At 39.8% G+C, this 22,262-nt stretch overlaps 1 protein-coding gene across 4 annotated transcripts in view; it reads right to left on the reverse strand.

The window, feature by feature from the left end:
- The window catches only part of CDK5RAP2 (CDK5 regulatory subunit associated protein 2), a 221,357-nt gene that overhangs the window by 178,606 nt on the left and 20,489 nt on the right, over window positions 1–22,262 (reverse strand). For all 4 annotated transcript variants that reach the window (XR_009419787.1, XM_059486486.1, XM_059486484.1 and 1 more), the window contains 9 exons: window positions 18,271–18,368; window positions 14,811–14,941; window positions 13,107–13,222; window positions 11,538–11,666; window positions 7,410–7,505; window positions 6,801–6,848; window positions 6,004–6,188; window positions 3,480–3,942; window positions 564–828 (listed from right to left, as the gene is read on the reverse strand). Coding sequence is in view for 3 of the 4 variants with exons in the window: in XM_059486486.1 (XP_059342469.1) it covers window positions 564–828; window positions 3,480–3,942; window positions 6,004–6,188; window positions 6,801–6,848; window positions 7,410–7,505; window positions 11,538–11,666; window positions 13,107–13,222; window positions 14,811–14,941; window positions 18,271–18,368 (1,531 nt within the window). In the remaining variant the exon portion in view is untranslated. The remainder of the gene's footprint in view (window positions 1–563; window positions 829–3,479; window positions 3,943–6,003; window positions 6,189–6,800; window positions 6,849–7,409; window positions 7,506–11,537; window positions 11,667–13,106; window positions 13,223–14,810; window positions 14,942–18,270; window positions 18,369–22,262) is intronic.

Here is a 22,262-nt window from a genome sequence, read left to right on the forward strand (position 1 = left end):
CATTGCTCTGTCTTACAATTTGTCATACTTTGCTGATCCCAGTACTTCGTCAACAACTGAGTTTAAATTAACCCAGCCACAGTGGGAACAGACACAGCTGACTTGACTGATCAGTGGAATATTGGAAAAGTTTAATTATCCAGCATAAACAAAATCAGGATTTTTATACTCTCTTGTCTCCATTACAGGCAGTTTTCATTAAATTTGGCATCTTTTGAAGGGAATTTTTAATTTACCCAAACATTGATATATGTGTGCACATGTAACACCCTGTGTTCTGCCATTTATTACAGACCTTACATATGTACACAGCACTTTCTGTCCCACAAAAATCTGGTTTACATCTTAATGGCAAACAGAAAAAAAGGTGTTTTTTCAAGGTTTACACATATTTGTCTACTCAAGAAACTTGCAAGATTAAGCAGTATTGTAGTATATAAAGATGATCTGCATTTACTTTCTGCTGCAAGAGAAAGTAAATGCAGATCATCTTTATATACTACAATATACTCCAGGTCCTACTCCATGCAGGGCCAGAGTCACCAGATTTGTTCTTTTTTTACCTCTCCCTGATGTGTTTCCCTGTGCAGGCTCCCCTGGAAGGTTTCCAGCTCCAGACTCATGCAGTAATTCTCCATTAGGCTGTTCCTGAAAAGGTTTGGTTTGTGTTTCACAGGCTCTCAGACCTTCAGGAGGTGCCCTGGAAGGATTTTGTGCTTCTGGAGCTGATTTGTGCAGCCAGGAGTTCAAGGGGACATTTCCTAATGCCCTGCAGGATCTCACAAGCACAGGCAGCCTGGACTTCTTGGGCAAGGAAGCAGAGCCAGCCTGAAAAAGGCAGGAAGAAAATGGGGAGTTAGTGATTTGTGTGTAACCGCCAAGTGTAGGAAGTATAAACAAACAGGCCAGGAAAAATAAAAATTCTCCTGTAAAATCAGGCAGCTGTCACATTAGTTTTGAAAATAAAATTGCAATACCCTTGGCTACATGAGAAATACACATTCAGAGAGGCAAAACACCCATTTCTGCGGTAGAATTTTCTGTAAGTCCCAGCTGTTCATGCATCTGTAACTTTCCAGCTCCTGAAGCAGGACAGCAAATCCAGCAGTGCCCACCAAAGGCTTTAACCACCAGGTGTATCAATTAGCTCTGGATTTGTGGCTGCCTGAGGAAAAGAGTTTCTCACCCAAACTGACCCCTCTAACTGCTGCTTCCCACTGTCATTATATCATAAATGTCTGCCAGCCCAGCAACTTCTTCCCTTAAAACCTTTTTTTTTAAATTTGAGGATCCTCCTCATTTTTCAACAACTCCTAAGCTTATTTTCCTTTCTTCCTTTAGGCTCCACCCAACATGTCCTACTTCCACAGCTTTGAGAAAATCAGCATAACTTTGCATCAGCCAGAGGACATTTATTCTGCCACAGAGAAATCCTTTATGAACAAAACCATTTTCTTCACCCATCCACTCTATAAATTGCTTCTGAAGGATTCCCATTTCCTGCTGTAACAGACATTCCCTCACTGGAGCTGGGGGAAGCTGCATTTCTTAAGTCACTACATTTTAGCCTCTCACCTTTGGAAGACTCTGCATAAAATAAATGTTCCTTGTTTAAACCCCGCAGCATAAACTAGTGCTGTCTCCAAAAAGATAAAAGCATGCCATGTGTTGATGAGAGTTATGGAATTGTGTGTAATAATAATAAAAACCAATAATGGCATGTTCAGATAGATTTAGTTTATAATTTTGCTGTTCATTTGCTCCACCAGTGCTGTTAAGTCCCCTAATTTCTTTCACCACCCAATGTATTCTGAAATACCTTTCCACATTCACTTCTCAGCAATTACAGTCTTTACACAATTTAAAATCATAAAAAGCAAGTTCCATTTTCCAAATGCCACCCTCAATTCCTTTTGTACATATATGAGAACAGTATCCTTCACAGGCTGCAAAATAAATCCAGAACTTCCAGCTAACTAAACTGCTTTAATAACACCAAACCATTTCCAGCTGTCTCAGGGCTGTGGCACAGACACATTTGTCACCCAGATTACCCAAAGGCCACTTCAGCTGGCTACATCAAATTATTTATAAAAGCCATTCCAAAGCTAAAGATACAGTGCATTAGTCCAAACAAGAAAGCTTTTAAAACAATTCATTCAAGGGCTGCAATGAGGGTGCCACTGATTAAACCAGAGAGGAATCTGGAAAATGGTAAATAAGAACAGCAAACTGAAACTCAGGGGAAACAGGAACTTGAAAAAGAAAAAAAAATTGCAGAAAGAATCATAAAATAATGGAATGGTTTGGGTTGGAAGGGACATTAAAGGTCACCTCATTCCCATGGCAGGGACACCTTCCACTGTCCCAGGCTGCTCCAAGCCCCATCCAACCTGGCCTTGGGCACTGCCAGAGATCCAGGGGCAGCCACAGCTTCTCTGGGGAAGAATTTTTTCCTAATATCCCATCTTCAATATCTCAGTATCCTACTCTCCTTCACCTTCAGGCCATTCCCCCTTGTACTGTCACTTCATGCCCAGAACAAAGCCTTATCAACATCCCTTCATTTACAAGCCCCTTCCTTCAGCAAAATGAACCCAAGAGGAACAAGCCAGAATAAAAACGAGCCACTCCTAATTGCTACGTCTCAGAAACCTCTTGATCACTAAAGTTATGGAAACCACTCTTTGCAGAAGGTGCTACAACATTCCCTGTTAGCAGTGCACAAAATCAAAAGCAATGCTCCCCCCTTTGTCTGCTCTGCAGGAGCCAAGATCTTCAAAGAGTTTTCAACTTCACTTCTACCACTGCTGCTGAAACAATACACAGAACTCTTTAGCAGACACTGTTTTCCCACCTCTTTGTTTGGGATCACAGTCTGCCTGCAGACAGAAGCTTCAAAACTCGTCTGGCCCCAGCACAGCCAGCCTGCACTCCCACAACAGCCCCTGTGCACTCAGTCCCAGCGAACACAGCAAACTGTCCCCATGCCACAGGGCACCCCTGGCCACACTTCTCAGGAAGCAAGACATAATGATAGGATGTTAATAAAGCCCTAAAATTGAGATTTGAGTTTGTGGAAGTGTCCCACTGACCCCTCCACAGCCTGCTCCCAGATGTGATGCAAATCTGGAATTTTCTAGAACACTTTTGCCATTTAGACTTCATCAGTTCCAAGTGCTCTAGTTGTGTACATTATGAACAAGAAACATAGACTCTCTTTTTCCAAAAGCTGTAATATTTACGAGTGTGTGGTCCCAGGGAGAATTGAAATTCAATTAATTAACGTTCTAAAGCATGCTGAAGTAGGAGATGAAAAGCTCTGAATGTTAAGAACAATTATCTAAAATATATTTGGCTTACATCTCTTTTCCTAATATTAAAAATCATACAAAAGCAAGATTTAATATTAGAAATGAAACATATTTTTCACTTTTTATACATCTATTCCCTGAGTACAAAAAAGAGAATAAACTTACTTCATTTGTTCTAGTAAAAGAAAGTCTTTCATGCTGTTCACCCTTCTTATACACATTTTCTTGCTGATGTTCTGCTTCTGCATTTAATCTTGAATATTTTGACTTTTCTTCTGAGGCTCCTTTTTTGCCTTCATGTTTGAATCTCATGACATTACTCTCTAAAGTCATTGTTTGCATAGCTGCATCTTTCAATTCCACTTTCAACAACTCACTCGCCTTATTAATCTGTGGCACTGCATCTGGATAAAGCTTCTCCTCCCCATCAAAAGCTGATTTCAATTCTGCTCGCTGCTTTAAGAATTTAGTGACCTGCTTGAAATGTTTGAGTTGAGCTCTTAGTTGAATAATCATTTGCCTAAGATCTTTTTCATTCTTTTTCTCTATATCTTCACTTGAACATTCTTCCTCTGTCGTGTTCAGATGATCTAACAGTTCATTTACAATTTTCATTTGTTCTTGTCTGCTACACTCAGGAAAGAGGAGAGAAAAGACATGAATTTAGATTTCTATTTAAGCAAACAAAAATACCTTCCAAGAAACCCTTCTGCTGTGTTGTGACATATCTGAAATTCCCAGGAGGTTCTGTTTTTACTCACTAATGAATTACTCACTAACAGAGTTTTTGGAACCTTTTCACAACATGAATTTTATCATAAATTGCCTCATGATGGCTTTTTTCCTATTTAACACAGAAATATAAGAAATATGAATGGAATTTCAAAAAGTTTACTCTCTACCTCAAAAGTTAATTTATACCAACAGCACACCAGGCTCTAGACCATATAATCATAGATTAGCCCAAGTTGGAAAGAACCCACAAGGACCATCAAAGTGTAACTCCTGGCCCTGATGTTGATTTTGTGTGCAAATCTACTCCTCCATGAATTTCTAATGGAACAGGGAAGATGAAAAGTGAGAAATCAGCCAAAAAGCCTACAAAACCATCTCATTACAGACACCAAACTGCCCCATGGATAACTAGAAGCTCATGAACAGCAATGTTTTAAGAGAAACTGAAGCCAAATAAGAGGCATTTAAAGCACAAGCAAGCTCTGAAATTCTAGAGACAATTTCATGTGTCCAATAGAGAGCTGTTTGTGCCATTAAACATATAAACCAGAGTTTTAAACAACTGCATTTGTATCATTTAGCATTTGAAATGGTAGAAGCTAACTAGGCTTTTTATGGCTTCCTCTGGCATCTAATGGCATTAGTGAGAATTCAGCTGTGCAAAGCACAGGCTCATCACCCATCAGCCTGGTCATTTATACTTGAACACAGGAAAAATTACACACTAGAGTGGTAAAGATGACGGTGCTAGAATTACTCATTAGCCAACTTTTAAGTAAAGATAACAAATAAACAATGTTTTCTCTTCATTTCTAAGGGAGTAGTATCTCCTCATTCACCACTAACTACTCCTGTGACAACTAAGACAATTTATGCCTGTTGGGAGAGTTTTAAATAGTAATGTGAAAGTACAGAATTGCCTGAGTGCAGCCAAGTGCAGCATGGTGAACACAGAAATCAGGGTCTGACTTGTGTAACTCCACTGGAGATTCTGCTCCCAGCACTGGGAAAGTCACAGAATTCTGCACATAGTCAGTCCAGAGACCAGGAAAGCAACTAGAGAAGGAAAAGGAGCTACAGGACAAGGAAAGGAACATGAGAATGAGCTACAGCAAACTATAACTCAGTGCTCAACCAGGAGATTAAATGGTGTGAGCATGAAACTGGGGTAAATCAGTCAGGGTGCGTGGTTTTCTCTGCTTGGCATTGCCCAGTTCCTATGGAAATGAGCATTTCAGCTGGGAATTGATCAAATCCCAATGTAACACACACATACACTCTTGAATTCCACTGGTGCCAGTAGGGCTTATATAGATTTAGGTCCTCAAGTGTTTTCTCCTACATAAAAAAATTACCCAAGAACTGAGAACATAGCTCAGCCAGTCCTACACATGGAATAACCCTTTAGTCAAGTGCAGGACAGGGCCCCAACTCCCCAAACTGAGAGCAGCAAAGCCCTGTCCAGGCAGCCCAGGTGTGCAGCACCATCCATTCAAAATGATCCTTGTAAAACCAACTCCAATTCCTCCATCCTTAGATCCTTTTACACACTGTTTTTACAGTAGTATTGTCCCTTCCACCACACCACTCTTCACTGGCCTGTGCTCTCAGATATTTTGGGTTTTTTCAAGAAAAATAGCAGCTACTGTCAACTAAGCCCTTTGACTCTGTTAGACCTCACCCTGGAAACAATCAGTCCTTGCACTAAAGCTCCCTGGATCAGTAACTTTGCAGAGTTTCTTTCTTGCCATGGATTTTTTTTTAAGGATTTCTACTGATAGTATGTTTCCTAATTACTTAATTGCATGATAGACTAAAATGGCTCTGAAGGTGCCTTGCCAATCTCTCAGGTAAATTAGACAGTGCCATTATCTAAATTCACTTTAGCAAAATTACCTTATTCTCCTCTCAAATAGAAATAATGTCAAAAGCAGTGCATATCCCTCATACTCACGTAGATTCCAGCACAGATGTTCTATTTTCTCTTAGAGGAGATGTGAGCAACTTCTCTCCTGTTTCATGTTCACTCATTCCTGTTCTCAAGTGTTTGTCAGTTGTATCATGCTCAAATTGAGGCTTAATTGGACTCCTATAATGTCTGTCTTTGCAGAAACTCTCTGAATAGCCTGATGGAGTTATCTGTTAAAAAATTGCAAACATTGTCTTCTTACACAGGTATGTAATGTTCTATTAAATTCAGGGCTGTAATCTTTCTGTAATCAGGTTCTGTAATTCCTGATGCTCTTTATCTACATTAAGAAGCACCCACAGACATTTTGCTGACTATTTATTAATAGAAAAACTAATTAACATCTATTTCATATGATTAATTCATAGGGATCAGTTGTTTAGTAAGGAGTGAGAAGATTTCCCTGAAGGTCTTTATCTAACAAGAGGTATGAAACTTCTGGAATGTTGCCTGCAGACTGCAGCTAACAATTTTATTAGCTCAGCTTTGAATCATTTGTATTTACAGTGCAGATTCTGTCCTGGGATCTCCAGATTCAAGCCCTGATGGCTGGGACAGGACAAAACTTGGAAGCATTTACAAGCTGCCAACTTTCTGTATAAAACAGCATGGATGTGTTATATAAATTCCAAGAGATTTCGACCTGGGATCTCCACAGCCATTCAAACCCCAATTAAACAATCAAAATCTGCAGCAATGACATGAGAACTCAATCTGGGCCCATCTGGGCACAATTCCCATCAGCAACAAGAGCCAAAAGAGTTTTAGAATACATCACTTACCTGTTTATCCACCTCACAAGGAAAATCCAAAGATACTTGAAGGCATACCTGGTAAACAGAGAAATTACAGAATTCATAGGGGAAAATATCATCCTCCTTCAACATTACAAACCAGTCTGCAACCTGAGTTATTTTATGATTGCATGATGCTTTATCTCACATTGATTAGATTGAGAGGCCAGCAGATTCCTGGTTGTATAAAATGCAGTTTACCATTTACCACGTTATCAAGCATTTCAACCCTAAAGATCTACAGGATTTTTGCCTCAATCACAGCAAGTGAATCTCACACAATTTGTACTCCAGGCCTGCCTGCAATGGAGGCAGGAGATCAACCAGAGTGGATGTAAAGGAACACAATTTCAAGGGACTCTGTTATCCCCATTCAGGGTGACTATGAGTACTCAAGCAGAAAACAATGAAAGCAATCTTGAATGCAAAACCAGCCCAGAAATACAGGAAAAAAGCTTCCAGAAGATAACAATTAGTTGAAATTAAATCAGAAACCAAGAAAAGTATGTTTTGTTTGCAAAATACTTCATGCTCTGAGAGAATGAAGACATTTTAAAGGCATGCAGAGAAGACAGCACTGTCCCAAAATGCTCCTACCTGACTGACCCTCTCACAAAACTGACTGTTCTGCACCTTCTTGTCATTGTCACCATCTTCAGGCTGCATCACAGGCTTCTCTGGTGTTCCAAGACACTACACAAAGTATGGAATGATGTGAAAATGTAGCACAAAAAAAAAAAATACTGTGATATGAAACGTGCATAAATAAGTCAGTGATATGTCTTAAAAGAAAAATAAAAAAGCCTGTAATACAAAGTAACAAACACTGAATTAGATTCCTTCAACAAGATCAAAGAAAATTAATATAAACCCCAGGAATTACTCATATCAAATAAAGTGAAATTTCATCTTATATATTCCTTCATTTTTATTTAACCCTTCCTCCTCAGAATTTATAGAAAATATAAAAACCATTTAACCTCTCATGGCAAAGGAGCTCTGCATCCTCAGTCGTGTCCCCATTCTGCCTGTTTTATTTTCCAATTTCCAGAATTTATTTTTATTTGCTACACAATTTAGGCTCTTCTCCAGCATCCAAGAAATAGATGCTTTTAAAACTAAGCACATGTGGCTTGCTGTACACTAGAAAGATTTACTGTGCCACTGAAGGTTACAATCTGCTGTGTCTATGCCTGAATTTGCCCATTTGCAGCAAATGCTGCCAAATCATTTAGTCCCTGTTCCCCACAGAACCCATCTCACAGCCTGAGCAGAGAGGAGGAGGAGGATTCAGCTTTTTGAGGAGCAGCACCCAAATCCCTGATATCAGCATCACTGAGAGCAGGAGCAGGAGCAGAACCCCTTTGGATGCTGTTGAGCACTTCCAGGGATCCAGAGGCTTCTCTGGGCACCCTCCCAGGGAAGAATTTCTTCCTAATACCCCAACTAAGCCTGCACTCCATCTTAAGGCCATTCCCTGTGTCCTGTCCCTCCATCCCTTGTCCCCAGTCCCTCTCCAGCTCTCCTGGAGCCCCTTTAGGCCCTGGAAGGGGCTCTGAGCTCTCCCTGGAGCTTCTCCTCTCCAGGGGAACACCCCCAGGTGTCCCAGCCTGGCTCCACAGGGGCTCCAGCCCTTGGAGCATCTCTGTGGCACCTCTGGAAACTCTAATTATGCCCAATCCATGGGCAGGACACAGCCCTGGCACAGAGGATCCCAACCTGTGTGGGACACAGTTCTGCTTCCTCAGAACACTGGGAATTAAATGGATGTGTGTGGTTTGATTTTCAATTTTTAATTGAGTATGCACTGAATGTATGCATATATAAATACATATATATAGATTACAAAATATACATATATCTATATAAAAATATATACATATACACATATCTATGTATATTTTATATACATACATATATGTATCTGTATATAAAAATATACATATATATTCTAAATTAATGAGAAAACCCCTTTCATCTCCCAACCCCTTGCAGTATAAGCAAGGCTCATAGTTTTAGGTATGAATTTTAAAAGGCACAAATTGGATGGTGCAGAGTATTAATATATTTGCCTTTAACATTTAGAATCTATATGGAAAACTGACTTCCAAGTCATGTTTGGGTTATCTTGGTATTTTCACTCTGACTTGGTTCTGTAGGACAACACAGAGTAAATACAATTTGAAGCTGGTGAAAGACACAGAGGGGTTTAGGGTATATAACAAATGCATGTATTACAAAATAATTTTTGTTGTAATCATGGGATGCCAAAAGTCCAATAATGTTAACTATTATTTTAAAAACCCTATTTAGGTCAAATCTTTCCTTTGCAGGTTCAGGATAAATCCTACATTTGTGTATAAAAAATTAACTTATTTGCACATGCAACTTATCCATGCAATTCAACTACATTTTATGGGTCAGCATTATTTAGTATCAGCTTTTCCCAGGCTAGTACTTGGTTTAATAAGTGAGGATTCATTAATGAAATTACTGCATAAGACCAACAGGTTGTAAATACACAGTGACAATAAATCACTGCACTATGGTCCTGTGTCTGAGAGGCTGACACATCCTGGACTCCAAGGAATATGACCTCATGTGCAACAAAATATTAAAAGAAAATAAGTGTCTTAAGGCCAGAAAGATAATTCTACCAAAAATAAGCTGCCTGTTTGCAAGTATTTCCGTGGAGACTGAAAACCAGGAGAACTTTTCTCCTAAATGAAGCACTGATGTGCTTGGTTTGCAAAGCTCCCCAGAGCCCTGAAGGCCGAAATCACTGAGGCTGCTCCTCTCTGAGAAGGCAGATGTTCAGAGGACAGCACAAAAACAACCTTTTCCTCTCCTCCTTCTCCCTCCCAGCACGAGCAGGAAGCCAAGGAGCAGAGGACAAGGGGCTGTCAGGAATGTGCACATTCCTGATTTGTGCTCTGCCTTTGGGAAGGAAAAGCAGGATGGGAGCACTGTAAGAACCTGAGGAAGATCCCAGATCCAAATTCCTGTTATAACACAGATGTCAGCGTCACCTCAGCACTACCTGCCAACAAATTCTAGCTTAAAAAACACACACAAAAAAAAAAAAAGTAAGAGGTTTTTGAGAGTGGCTGTTAATATTCAAAACATACTGTTGTGACACCCACAACCCAATATCCCCTTATTGCCACACCTGATAGCTTTTGAACTAAAAACTTTTAACTAAAGATCCTTTCATTTTTGAGCTCCATAGTACCACAATCATTCTGACACTGATTAAAATCCATATTTAACTTTCCTATTTCCTTTCCCAGAACGTTGAAGTTTATTTATATTTTAGAAGCCTCACTCTGTGTCATTTCACATCTGATTCTGCAGTTTCTTCAGTGAGCAGTCCTGGGTGTACCTGTCATGTCGAGGGGATCCTGTCACCATAATCCTGTACAGGACAGGAATTCCTTTGGAATTCACTGTGGCATCCACGGGGATGCAGAGCCCTCTGCAGGATAACGAGACAAACTGCTAAAAATGTTAATTATGGAAAGTGCAGGCACCTGGACAGGGATCATCCACCAGCTCTTCTCCCAAACCTCTCATTGACACATAAATTCACCATTTCAATAAAACCATGGCACACCTAAAGGTCTGTTTCTAATTTTAAATATACTTTAATTAAAGACAGCATGACTGTGTCTTAAAACTGAAGAAGCAAAAATATTTTGTGACTGTCCCAGAAAAGACAGGAGCTCTATTCCTGAGTTCTGCAGAAAAAACATTAATTCCACAGTCCTAGTTCTTGAATCAGCCAGTCCTGCACAGAACTGATTCAAATTATTTCTAATCTTGTTCTTTTGAGTTTAATTCAGGAATTCAGACACAAAGTACCAGCACCATCATCATTCCTTTTGTATTTTTTCCTTCCTCTTCAATACATTTTGCACAAGGATGGAACTGAAAGCAAAAGCCACAAAGGAACATAAAGACAAACACTACTAGTGTCTGAATTACCACATTTCAAGTAACACTTTCCAAGCTGGAAGGGTCACCCAGAACCTCCTGGACAACCTTCACCACTCACACACACACACGTGGGGACCCAGCACCCAAAATGCTCCCAGTGCAAGGATTTTGCCCACAGCTGAGACCAGTCCCAGCTTTGGGGAAATGAATGAAACACCCATCAGGAATTATTTCCTGGCACCCCTCAGCAGCCCACTACAGTGCTGGCCCCTTCTTCAGGCACTTCTCTGTTTTTTATGAAGAACCAGCCATGTGTTTAAGTGAGCTGAAGTTCTATTCCTTGGGTTTTGTCTACACTGAACCCTCCTATTTTGAAGATGCATCAGAGATCTGAAGGAAACTCTTAAATAATTAGACACAACCTGAGAATGACTATGCAATAAAAACAGACTTTCAGGAATAACTAAAATGTTTTTTAAGATATTGCTTTCTTTGTAAAGTTAACTATTTCCCTCCCTTTCAATTGACAAAACAAACAGATCACAGACCCAATTAATATTTAAATGAGGATGTTGCTTCCCTAAAATCAACTTGACACATCACTGAACACTTGCATTGAGCTGCTTCTCTGTCATGCTAACATGTTAAAGTTGTTTACATCATTAATTTAAAAAGTTATTATAAGGAATTAGCAACCTCAGCCCCAAGGGCTTTACACTCCTGCACTGATGTAAACGACTCTAAAAGGCAGACTGGATGTGAGATCAGACTCTAAAACAGAAAACCTACCTCTCTGTGGTTTAGTATTTCCAGTGCTTCCTTTCCTTGAGAATCCTTTGTACAACACCCAGACTGTCTTGCCTTAAGCTCTTGATTAATTGACTGCAGCTCTTTGACCATCAGGAGCAGGTCAGCAACCTAAATAACCAAAGGAAGAACAAGCAGAACTGGTAACATCCAAACTAGAGGGAAAACAAATGATGGCAGATCAATCTCCAGCTAAATGCAAACTGCACTGGGTTTGTGTATCTGCTCTGTGTTCATCTCCCTAGGTGTGGAAACATGAGGCTGTATTTGTGAATTGGTGTTCAAGAGACCTTCATTTGGAACACTGTAGTTCACAGTCTGTATCATTCTTATTAAGTTTAGGTAACAAATCTCACGACTCAGTAGCAAGGACAAACCTGAGGGCACTCGCACAAACAGCTGATCTGAGAAGAAACATTTAATGCAAGAAAAAAACAGCATTACTGGAAGGAAGCAGCATTCAGGAACAAGATGTTCTTCTTTCTCCAAGCCCCTTTAAAAGCCAATTTCATTTTGAGCAGTTTCACAGACACAGAATCTGACTGGGCAGTTGGGTTCAAAACTCTCATGGCCACAAAGCCATGAAGTGTATCAAGAAGTTTGGAGAAAAAAGTGAAATCTTTTTATCAGACCAATTAATACACTTGGAAAACCAGGTCAGCTTTCAGTCACACCCTTTTTCCAGTAAGGAATTACCTATAAATAACTTTTGCTATTGAGTGTCCTTGAGCCTTCTGAAGGAACATGCTCAGAGACAAAAGTGGTGAAACCCCAGAATGGCTCTGGGACTCAATCTGGGGTTTTTTTAGGGACACCTGTTCCAAGTAAGACAAACTTCCTTCCTTCAGACTACCCACCTCCAGAGCATGAGCACCTGCCTACAATTCAGCTGTGCCTGAGAAACAGAAAAACTTCACTTATGCTCACTCCCAACCAACTATATTCAAAATTATTTCTTGTCATGAACTGGTGCATGGATCAGATGTCACTGTGCAGGATCAGGAGAAAGAGAAGTTTCTGAACTTCAATAATGATTAATTGTTTGGGCTGCATATTTCATCTCTGAATTTCAGTTCTCCTTACACAGAATAGAGAATTCACCTCAGGGTTATTTTATAACATGCCCTATTTACCAAAAAATTTGCAAATCCTGGGGTGGAGTGTGCTATACAGAATATAGACACCACCACCTCCATGATTAATAAAAGTACTTGAAATACACACTGTGGGATGCTCAAGGCAAAACCTTTCTTTGGAGATGATGCAGATGAAGCCTGAAACTTGTACTGAGTCAAAACCTTGAGCCCAGGTGTCCAAGATCACAAAACCCTGGCTGGAAATCACTCAGCTCTCAGCTGGTTCTGAAGCCCATGGGTGTAACAAAGTCTAAATAGTTCATAAAAGGTGGGTCACAAACCAGAGATGGGAGCTTCAAATCCTTGCAGATCTACCCAACTGCACCTAAAAAAATGTTTCTGTGAGAGACACAGAAACTAGAAACAAAGCAGAATTAAGCCATTAGGAACAGTAAATAATGAAAAAGATCAATACCTTTTTTTTAAGTTCTTCCAGAGACAGATGGTCTATCTGAAGGCTTAAATGGTCTTGTTCTCCTAAACAGATACTCATATAAGATGTTTGATCTCCACAGAAAGATAGAGTTTCATCTGCCAAAACAGCCAAGGACAGACATTATTTCAGAAATTCCATTTGCAGGAAAACATAGCACAGAATGCACAGGACATTTCCAATAAGAACCTTCCAGTAAGTCTGTGGGAGGCCACTCAGAATGTTTCATTCCCAAAATAAGCTTTCTGTTTAATTGAAAAAAATTTGTCCTCATATTTCTTTGTGCTTCTGTCACACAGACTTGCTGAATTTTCTGTGGCTGTATTTTCTGTGGTTATCAGCATGAGTTGTGAATGTTATTCTGAATTATAATTTACATATTTAGCATTACAATTAGAAATAATTTTTAGGAAGGATAAGTTAGGCATGAATAGTTATTCTATTTTAACTATAGTTTAACAAGGTCTCAAGGAAAAATGCCAGGTTAGACAAAGTTAATGAACTTATTTTGCTTTTGGGTCAAAAGAATGCAGTAATTGGATTGAAAATAGTTACTTATTCATTGCCTCTATAACTGCAGGAATTATTTATGTTTCAATAAACACCTGTTTATTTACAATATAAATGGCAGACAATTCTAGAAATAAATCTGATTAGATAGGGAGAAAGCATAACTAAATTAGGACAAAGAAGAGACATGCAAATCCTTCTCCCAGTTCTGACACTGATCCTGTGGCTGCTGCAAAGACCCAAAAAGTCACAAATCATTACTAATTTTCCAGCCTTTATTCCCACCAGCCTCACCCTCAGCACAACAGCTCCTGAGAACCCTGGAGTATCCACAAGAACCTTTGGCCCAGCCTGGTTGTTGATTATCTCTGGGCTTTTGAGGTTGGAAGCTCTGAAACAGCTGAAGTTTACCTTTTGTCACTTATCAGAGCTGTCAAGTGATGCTAAAATTGAAAATCTAAGTTGAAAGGGGAAGTGAACAGGCTTTACTGTTATTTATATATCCCCTATGGGATAAAACAGAAACATCTTGTACATATGCAGTAAACTATTTAATGATACCCACTTATATTATTCTTTTCTATATCCAAGAATATACTAAAAACACCTCCCAAGACATACAGCAAAAAAGCCAGAAGCTAAGCTATATTTAAAAGCTCTACTTTTTCTGAATTACTAAGTAACAAAACTTCTAGGTATTTTTTTTTTTCTTTCTCTGGAAATACTTCTGTTAGGAGGAGGTTACCAGTGCCTGAGCCACTCTTCGGGAAGTGATTACACCCCATGGTCAGAAAGTGATGCCATGGCCATCAGGTGATTCCAAGGCAGGAATCTCTGATTTTTGTGGAAAACAGTCAATTCTGTGGGTACAAAGCTGCAGGCAGCATGAAATGATCCCTGCAGTAGAAGTGCCATGGAATTTCTAACATTTGCTGCATGGAAAGAGAGAAACTCTCCCTCTGTATGTGCCCTGATTGCTCCAAGGCATTCTGTTACAAATCCACCAAATCATCTGTATAGAAAGTCAAAAAGAAATCTTTTTGCACCTTTCAAAAATAAATATTTTCACACCTTTTTTTACTCTCAAATATTTTATCTCCATGCCAGCAAACTGACTGTAATAAAACCACTTTTCCGTTGTGCTAGAGGACGGTTGGGCTGGGCACAGACACAAACCTTTGTGATTTTTCATGTCCTTAATCTGATCTTGTAAAATCTTCTGGAGATTCCTGTTACCTAAAACATCTTCCTCCAGTTGTTTTCTCAACATGAAAATGTTGTTCAGTTCCACTTGCAAGCTATTTATACTGGGGAAAAAAAGGGACAAATAAATCTCTGAGATCCAACTCAAAACATTTTGGTGTGCACTGTTTTTTCTCCACTCAGGCTTGCAGCCATTCCCCATTCCCCATGGCTGGGTTTCATCCCACACTTCCATCATTCTGATGCATAAGCACAAACAAATCCCTACATAGAAAGAGGAGATTAAATGTTTACATACACAGCATTTTCCTGCTCTTTTGGGCTCTGCTGCCTAAATCAGCTTCCCCATGACAGAGCTCTTCCACCAGCCTCTTTCTGAGCAGTTCTTTTTAAAGAAAATCTAAATTACTATCTTCTAAAAACTGTGCCAGAAAAATATCATTATCACATAATGCTGATGGCTTTGTGTATTCCATTATGTGGTGACCATGGAAACTTTGTTCCCTTGCCACAGGGAGATAATCCACACCAGATAATCTAATCCTGCACTTAGGAAAAATATCAAAAGCTTCTGTTCCATTGAAAATAGGACCCAGACATAACTAACTGTTTTATTTCTTCATTTATCCACAGTCTGTAAAAAGATCCCTTGAGTTCTAAATTGTCTCAATTGTCTCAGTTACCACAGTGGGGAATAAATGTTCAAACTTGGAATTTATAATTTTTAAGGTGAATTAATTTTTAAGCAACTTTGCTATGAAGCTCTTCAGCATCAGCTGCCCCTTGCTACATCTTCCCACACCCTTCAACTACACCAACAAGGCAGTTCTGATCAATCTGTAAAAATATTTTAAGTGCTGAATATAAACCAACCTGAAATTGCAATAAATTGAAATAAATTTGATTTAATAAAAAATAAATAAGAAGCTGTTACTGAATTCTTTGTATTATTTATTTTTGCATTTACCTCACTTAGTGTTTTAAGATAAATTAAGCTGCTGCAGAATTTCCAAGCCACTGCACTAAATGACAGAGAATTCAGGGATCTTTAAAAAAAAATTTCAATCCACCTGATGGGGGACTGTACAGGAACACAGAGCACATCATACTTGCATGAGAATAACACAGTATTGCAGATGCACATTAATTAAAAGGCTACATGTATGAAAAGCCTCTCAGTCTGTCTCCTGACAAGTGTGCTGTTGTCAGGGCTTCCCGCACAAGAAACTATTGCTTTAAACAATTCTTCCTCATACAAGAGCTTCTTTGAAGTGAGAGCTCTCTTAAATGCTCAGCAAAAAAAGATTAAGAGTAAAACCAAACCAACACATGACTAGAAGCCAGGTAAGCACATTTTCTCCTTTCCATGAGTTAAAGGTTTTATAAGAACAAGCCCTGATTCCCCTCTTGGAGAGAGAAGGAATATCTTGGTCCTGACATCCAGTAATTCATTTTGAAAAATAACCACCCAGGTTGCTTAAAATAAATACTGCCTAAAAGAAGATGTCAGCAAGAAAACAGATGTTTGCCCAAAATCCATGTCAGTGCTGATGGCAATTAAACCCAGCTTCCTCATCTGTGTATCTGCAGGGCTTGTTTACCCATTCCCCAGAAGTCTGGGATTCAAGCCTTGATGAATTTTCCAGCATGTTCCAACCCCTAAAACTGGGAGATGGAGGAAAAAGAGCAGCTCCAAGCCCTAGCTCACTGTGCATCCTCTGCTGTTGTGGCACAACAGGCACTGACTGCTCCATGCACTCTAAAATCACAAAATCACAGAATTCTCAGGTTGGAAGAGACCTTCAAGATCGAGTCCAACCTGTTCCCTGACACCTCAACTCAACCCTGGCCCCCAGTGCCACATCCAGGTTTTGTTAAATACACCCAGGGATGGGGACTCCACCACCTCCCTGGGCAGCCACTCCAGAACTTTATCACCCTTTCTGTGAAAAACTTTTTCCTGATATCCAACCTGAATTTCCCTTGGCGCAGCTTGAGGCTGTGTGCTCTGGTTGTGTCAGTGCTGCTGGAGAAAGAGCCCAGCCCTATCTGAGTAAAGCTACCCTTCAGGAAGGTGTAGAGATTGATAAGGTCACCCCTGAGTCTCCTTTTCTCCAGGCTGAGCACCCCCAGCTCCCTCAGGGGTTCCTCACAGGGTTTGTGTTCCCAGCCCCTCTCCAGCCTCGTTGCCCCCTCTGGATGCTCTCATCTCAACATCCTTCCCAAACTGAGGGGCCCAGAACTGGACACAGCACTCAAAATCCCACATCAGGGATCAGGACTAATGATCCTGATCCTACAGAAGCTCATATCAAAATCCCAGTGATTACACCTGCAGTTCTGAGTTTGCTTATTTGAAAAGAATCCTAGAACAGCCAGATTCAGAGCTTTGCTGTCATTGCTGTACAGAACGTGGAGCCTCTCCTTGCCCACAGAGCCACTGCCAGGTCCCACTCTTCATATGAAATCAGAAATAATCTCCATCAGCTGACTGCTAGAATTATTTTTCATTATTTTTTCTAGTATCTAAAGCAGGTCCTGAGCTGTGGCCAAGCACAAGCTGGCATTGCTGCTAAGTGTTTAACTCACACACAGATCTCATCCAGTCTAGTGCTACTTCTCTTTATGGTTTCCAAACTACAGTGGTCCATAAAATAACTGCAAAATATAAATAAACATTCCCCCAAAACTGGCAGGTATAAGCCATTGCTTTCAGGAGCTGGCTCTCAAATGTTTTAAATACTTCATTAAGAAATTTGCAATTATAGCAGTAAATTATTTATAAAACATTTCAATTTCATTTGTCTACAGATTAAGAATTTTCTTTATGATAACATTTCCTCCTCAACTGCCAAGCAATAACAGGATACAGAGTAGGCTGCAGATTTCTTTCTGAATTGTTGGGTTCTTTGATTTTAAAAGGTTAAAAACCACTTGGTCCTGCCACCCTTTTCAATGCTTTGCACTGAAAGTGTACTGTGCAAACTTCAATTACTCTGTTTTGTTTAACCTTCTCCCAAATCTTGCATATTTATATTCTCATGAAAATTCTCACAGTGCCACTTTTAAGATAAGCATTATCTGTATTTTAGGAGTAAAAAATGGCAAATTGTCCAGTGCCCAAAAGTTCACTGCAATTTGGTTTTACAACAGATGCCAAAACAAAAGACCTAAGTATGGAAAATCCAGCTGCTTACTTTGGTACATAAATGGAAACAGGGCTCATTTGAGATTCTAATCTAAAAAGAAACATTTTAAGTAATTTAGATAATAGAAACTCACTTACATAAATATTTCTCTTTAGAGACTACCACAGAGAGCTTATAAACAACTGGCCAGAACAAACTAATCTCCAGTAAAGCTGCACATTCTTTTACAACTTCTGACTTTTGCCCTTTGAGTTCAGATTATCCCCCAAAGCAGAAGCACTTACCTATCTGACTCCTTGAAGGTCTTCACTAGAGTAGAATAAATATTCTGTTCTTTCCTTAAAGCCAGGATCAGCCTCTCATATTCAGCTTCTTTATTTTCCTGAATGAAAAGAAGAACATCCTGTGTTTACAATGTGATTTTTATGTCTGTGCCCATGTGTGTGCTGGTGTCCTGAAGCACTTGTGGAAGCAGCTGAAATCTCAGTTTTCTGAACAGGATCACCAACAAGGATCTGAGAACCACTCACTGTCCTCGAATCCAGCTGTTATTGAGGGAGGCAAAGAGTGTTCACTGTGCACCCACCATGAGTGGGTCACACACCTCAGCAGTGCCCCAGCATTTCTCTTACAGCCTCAGAAGTTTCCCCCATCCCCAACAAAAGCATCCTCACTCCCAAGGTTCCCACAGCAGGAACAACCTGGCTGGCAGCTAACCCAGAGGAGGGGAAGGGGAGCCAACAAGCCAAAGCTCCAAGCACACATTTTAGAACAAGTCCTCTTTGTGTTCTGAATAAAACTGGCTTTTTTGGGGTGAGGAGATCCATCAAATTCTGTTCCAGCTCTGCACAAGAAGGATTATATTGAGCCCCAAATAAAGGATGAACATATCAGATACTCCATAAGTCAGTTTTCTGCACACTACAAGCTACTGCTTCATTTGTGTGAAGAAAATGGTGCATCTGCAGTCTTACTCACAGAAAGGATAATATTATTATTATAAGAATAAACATAAACTCTTATGGTACATTCTCAGTAAGGATCCACTAATTTCCCCAGACTTTTTCACTCCAAAACAACCAGAGAGTCACTTTTTCAGCAGGAAGCAAAAAATGCAGCTATTTAATGGAGTATTTTCTTGCACTTACTATGTAAAAGTATCTAAGATATCAGTCATTTCCAAAGAGAAAATAACTGGGATATTATAGCAAATTTAGATGTATTAATATCAGGCACAAATTCTGCCTCTGTTAAAGAATTTTTGGTTCTCTCTATTTTCTATTTTGACTGAAAACTGAAAGGAGGAACAAAAAAGGTGCCACAGCTAAGGGAGAATTTCAGCTAAGGGAACTCTTAAGAGATACTAAATCATTAGTGAACAGATCATTAACAAGGAAGAAACCTACACCCAGGAGTTTTAAGCAGCTGTTATTATTCCAACTGCAATTCCTAAGGAGGAAATTGCAACCAAAAAAAATTCAGCTACAATAGAATCTCGTTAGTTGACACTAAAGATGCAAAGACTGCTAATTTGAACAATTCAGTGTTCTGCAAAGTAAACAGCACAAAAGCAAGGACAACCGGTGTTTACTTTTAATTATTTACACTCTTACTTCACAATATGCCAGCAAGCATGTTAAATAATGTTTTGCAAGTGTAATCAAGCTGTGCTCAGGTGACTCCAGTTAAGGGAACCTGCCTGCCAGGTCCTGCTGCAGCTCCCACCACTGATGCTCCAGAGTCTTTGAAGGAGTGACCTTGCCTTTGGACAGGAGCTCCATGTTCAGCTGCCATCATCTTCCTTGAGAAAGTCCCATCATTAAAGTAATGAAAAAGCTTTCTGCACCACTACTGTGTACCAGTCTAATTATTTTAACTTTGCCTGATGCTTTTAGAAACCTTGATACACCAGGCTGCAAACAACATAAAAAGAGACAGGAAATGTACCTTCAAAGGCAGCTCCTTTGTTCAATGATCTGTCCACCATGATGCACTGATGGAGTCAGGCAGCGATTCAAAAATTTAACAGTACCTAAAGGCTGCATCTAAGAGACATTTCCAGGTTCTAGTGCAATTTAGACATTAAATACTATTCTGTATCAAAGTGAAAAATCCTGAGCTTCACATCTAATTTATTATCTAGATGAGCAGAGGAAGAGCTCCCAGCAAAGCTGCTGACTGAGCACAGAGAAACACAAAAACAGATGGAGGTGGGTGATCCAGAGGCCAGTAATAAAATAATCTCATGAAAAAAAAAGTTTTAAAAGTACATCTTGCAGCCTAAATTAAGGAGTCTTATCAACATGCTGGAATCTCAGCCTTTCAAGAACAGACATTAAGCAAGAAATACACGGGTTGTAATTTAAGTTGGAGAAGTTTGATCACAAACACTGATCAATGACGTAGAAAGCAACAGGAAAAAATTAATCTTTTTACTTAATTTAGTTGTTTCACAGTCTGTTAAAAGTCCTAGTGCACTCCTCCATATGTCTGATGCAAACCTTGCAATTATTACTGAAGACACTACAGAATTCTACCCTAATTAAAGCTCTTTCTGGAGCCCTGGCAGAGCACAGTCATTGTGCATAGTTAGTGAGCACAAATGAGGGAAGGAATGGCTGCTGCATGAACAAATCAGAGCCACACACAAACCCTGTTCCTTTTAGGATTCACGTGTTGGGTTCTCCATTTGTACCAAAATCCCAGTAACCTCATGAAATACTCCTAACTCTTTCTGCCTAACAGGAGACATGAGCTGTTTCTTAATTCCAAATGTCACAGGCTGTACACAAATTATTAAATTCTAAATTCAACTACCTGGGTAAAGGTTAGCAAAATCACAAGGATGTGTTCCTGATTTTTTCAAAATCTTTCATGAATATTAAGGATGAGGATTTGCAGCATGAACATCCCTTTTTTTTTTGTACATTATTACTGTCATTTCTAAATAACACGTAGGAGTGAATTATTTCAATCAACTCCCCGACGGTACACAAAACATAAGGCAGCTCTGTAACTTAAATAGACTGTAATGCTGTGGGAGTTAATGAAACATTAAACCTCTTGACACATGGTGTGAGAGAAAATGTGTTAGAGGAGATAGCTGCAAGACATCCAGGACCATATTGCAGTGAAGGATTTATATTCCCGTGAAAGGAGGCAATCTAATATGTTAAAGTCTATATTTAAGTCTGAAATACTATTCCTAAGCAGCAGTGGTGGAAAACATAACTTATTTTCATTAAAGGTTCCTTAGATTGTAAGCAATGAAAGTAAAAGGTTTATACCCCCCACAATAAATAACTTATTGGCCATGTCACATGAATATCTGGTTACCTCACTGAATGTTCCAACAACCCTCAGGATCATTTCAAAATCTCTGAAGGTTAAAGGATAAATGACTGAGAGCAGGATATTAGCTATACCTCCTCAATGATCCATCCATTCATCCATCACTAGAATTTGGTCATTTCTTCCAATTTCTAAATTCCTTGTCTGCAAAACACATTTAACTCAGACTTCAGAGATCCCCAAGTCAGAAGTTGTCAAACTCCCCTAATTATCAATGCCCTCACTCACTGTCTCTAGACCATGACAGTGGCTCAAAAACCCAAACTCCAAAATTAGAACCTGTAATTTATATTTCCTGGCCCGGCCAAGGCACCCTGCAAAGCTCTGGGTGTTGGTTGCTTTAAAATTTATCAATACATTAAAATAAACTACAAAGATCTGCTGAAAGAGAGAAAAGTTCTGTATCTCTCCAATCAATTCCTTCAACTTTAAAAGCTCAGTGAGGCTCAAGAGCCTGGTTTCTGTCCCCTCTGGTGGGGAGGATCCAGCTGTGGGTTTGTTGAGAGTCAGTGCAGCACAGCAAACCCATCCAAGAGTGGCAGGCAGCCAATGAGAGCAGAGCTCTGGCTAATCTGTGTCCAAAAACTGGTGATTAACATGCCCAAGTGGGTCCTTGCAGGAGATAGGTGACACAGAGGTTGAGCTGAGAGGACAATGGGCTGTGATTAGCTATTGTTCAGTCACTGAGTGCACCGAGCAGAGAATGGGCTGTGATTAGAAGGTGGGTCTGGGTGATTTCCTGCACTGCTCCTGCCCTGGTTACCCACCTGAACAGAGGGAGGGCTACACAGGCAACTCACTGTTTGATTTCCATCAGTTCCCTGTGATTTTCCACCCTAGGTCCCTTTGTGACAGAAGTGAGGTGCATGCACTGCAGTTTGTTGTGCACAAGTGGAATTTCCCCCCAGCCTTTCCCAGACCATTT

The sequence above is a fragment of the Ammospiza nelsoni genome, chromosome 20, assembly GCF_027579445.1.
Source record: "Ammospiza nelsoni isolate bAmmNel1 chromosome 20, bAmmNel1.pri, whole genome shotgun sequence".
NCBI classification, from domain to species: domain Eukaryota; kingdom Metazoa; phylum Chordata; class Aves; order Passeriformes; family Passerellidae; genus Ammospiza; species Ammospiza nelsoni.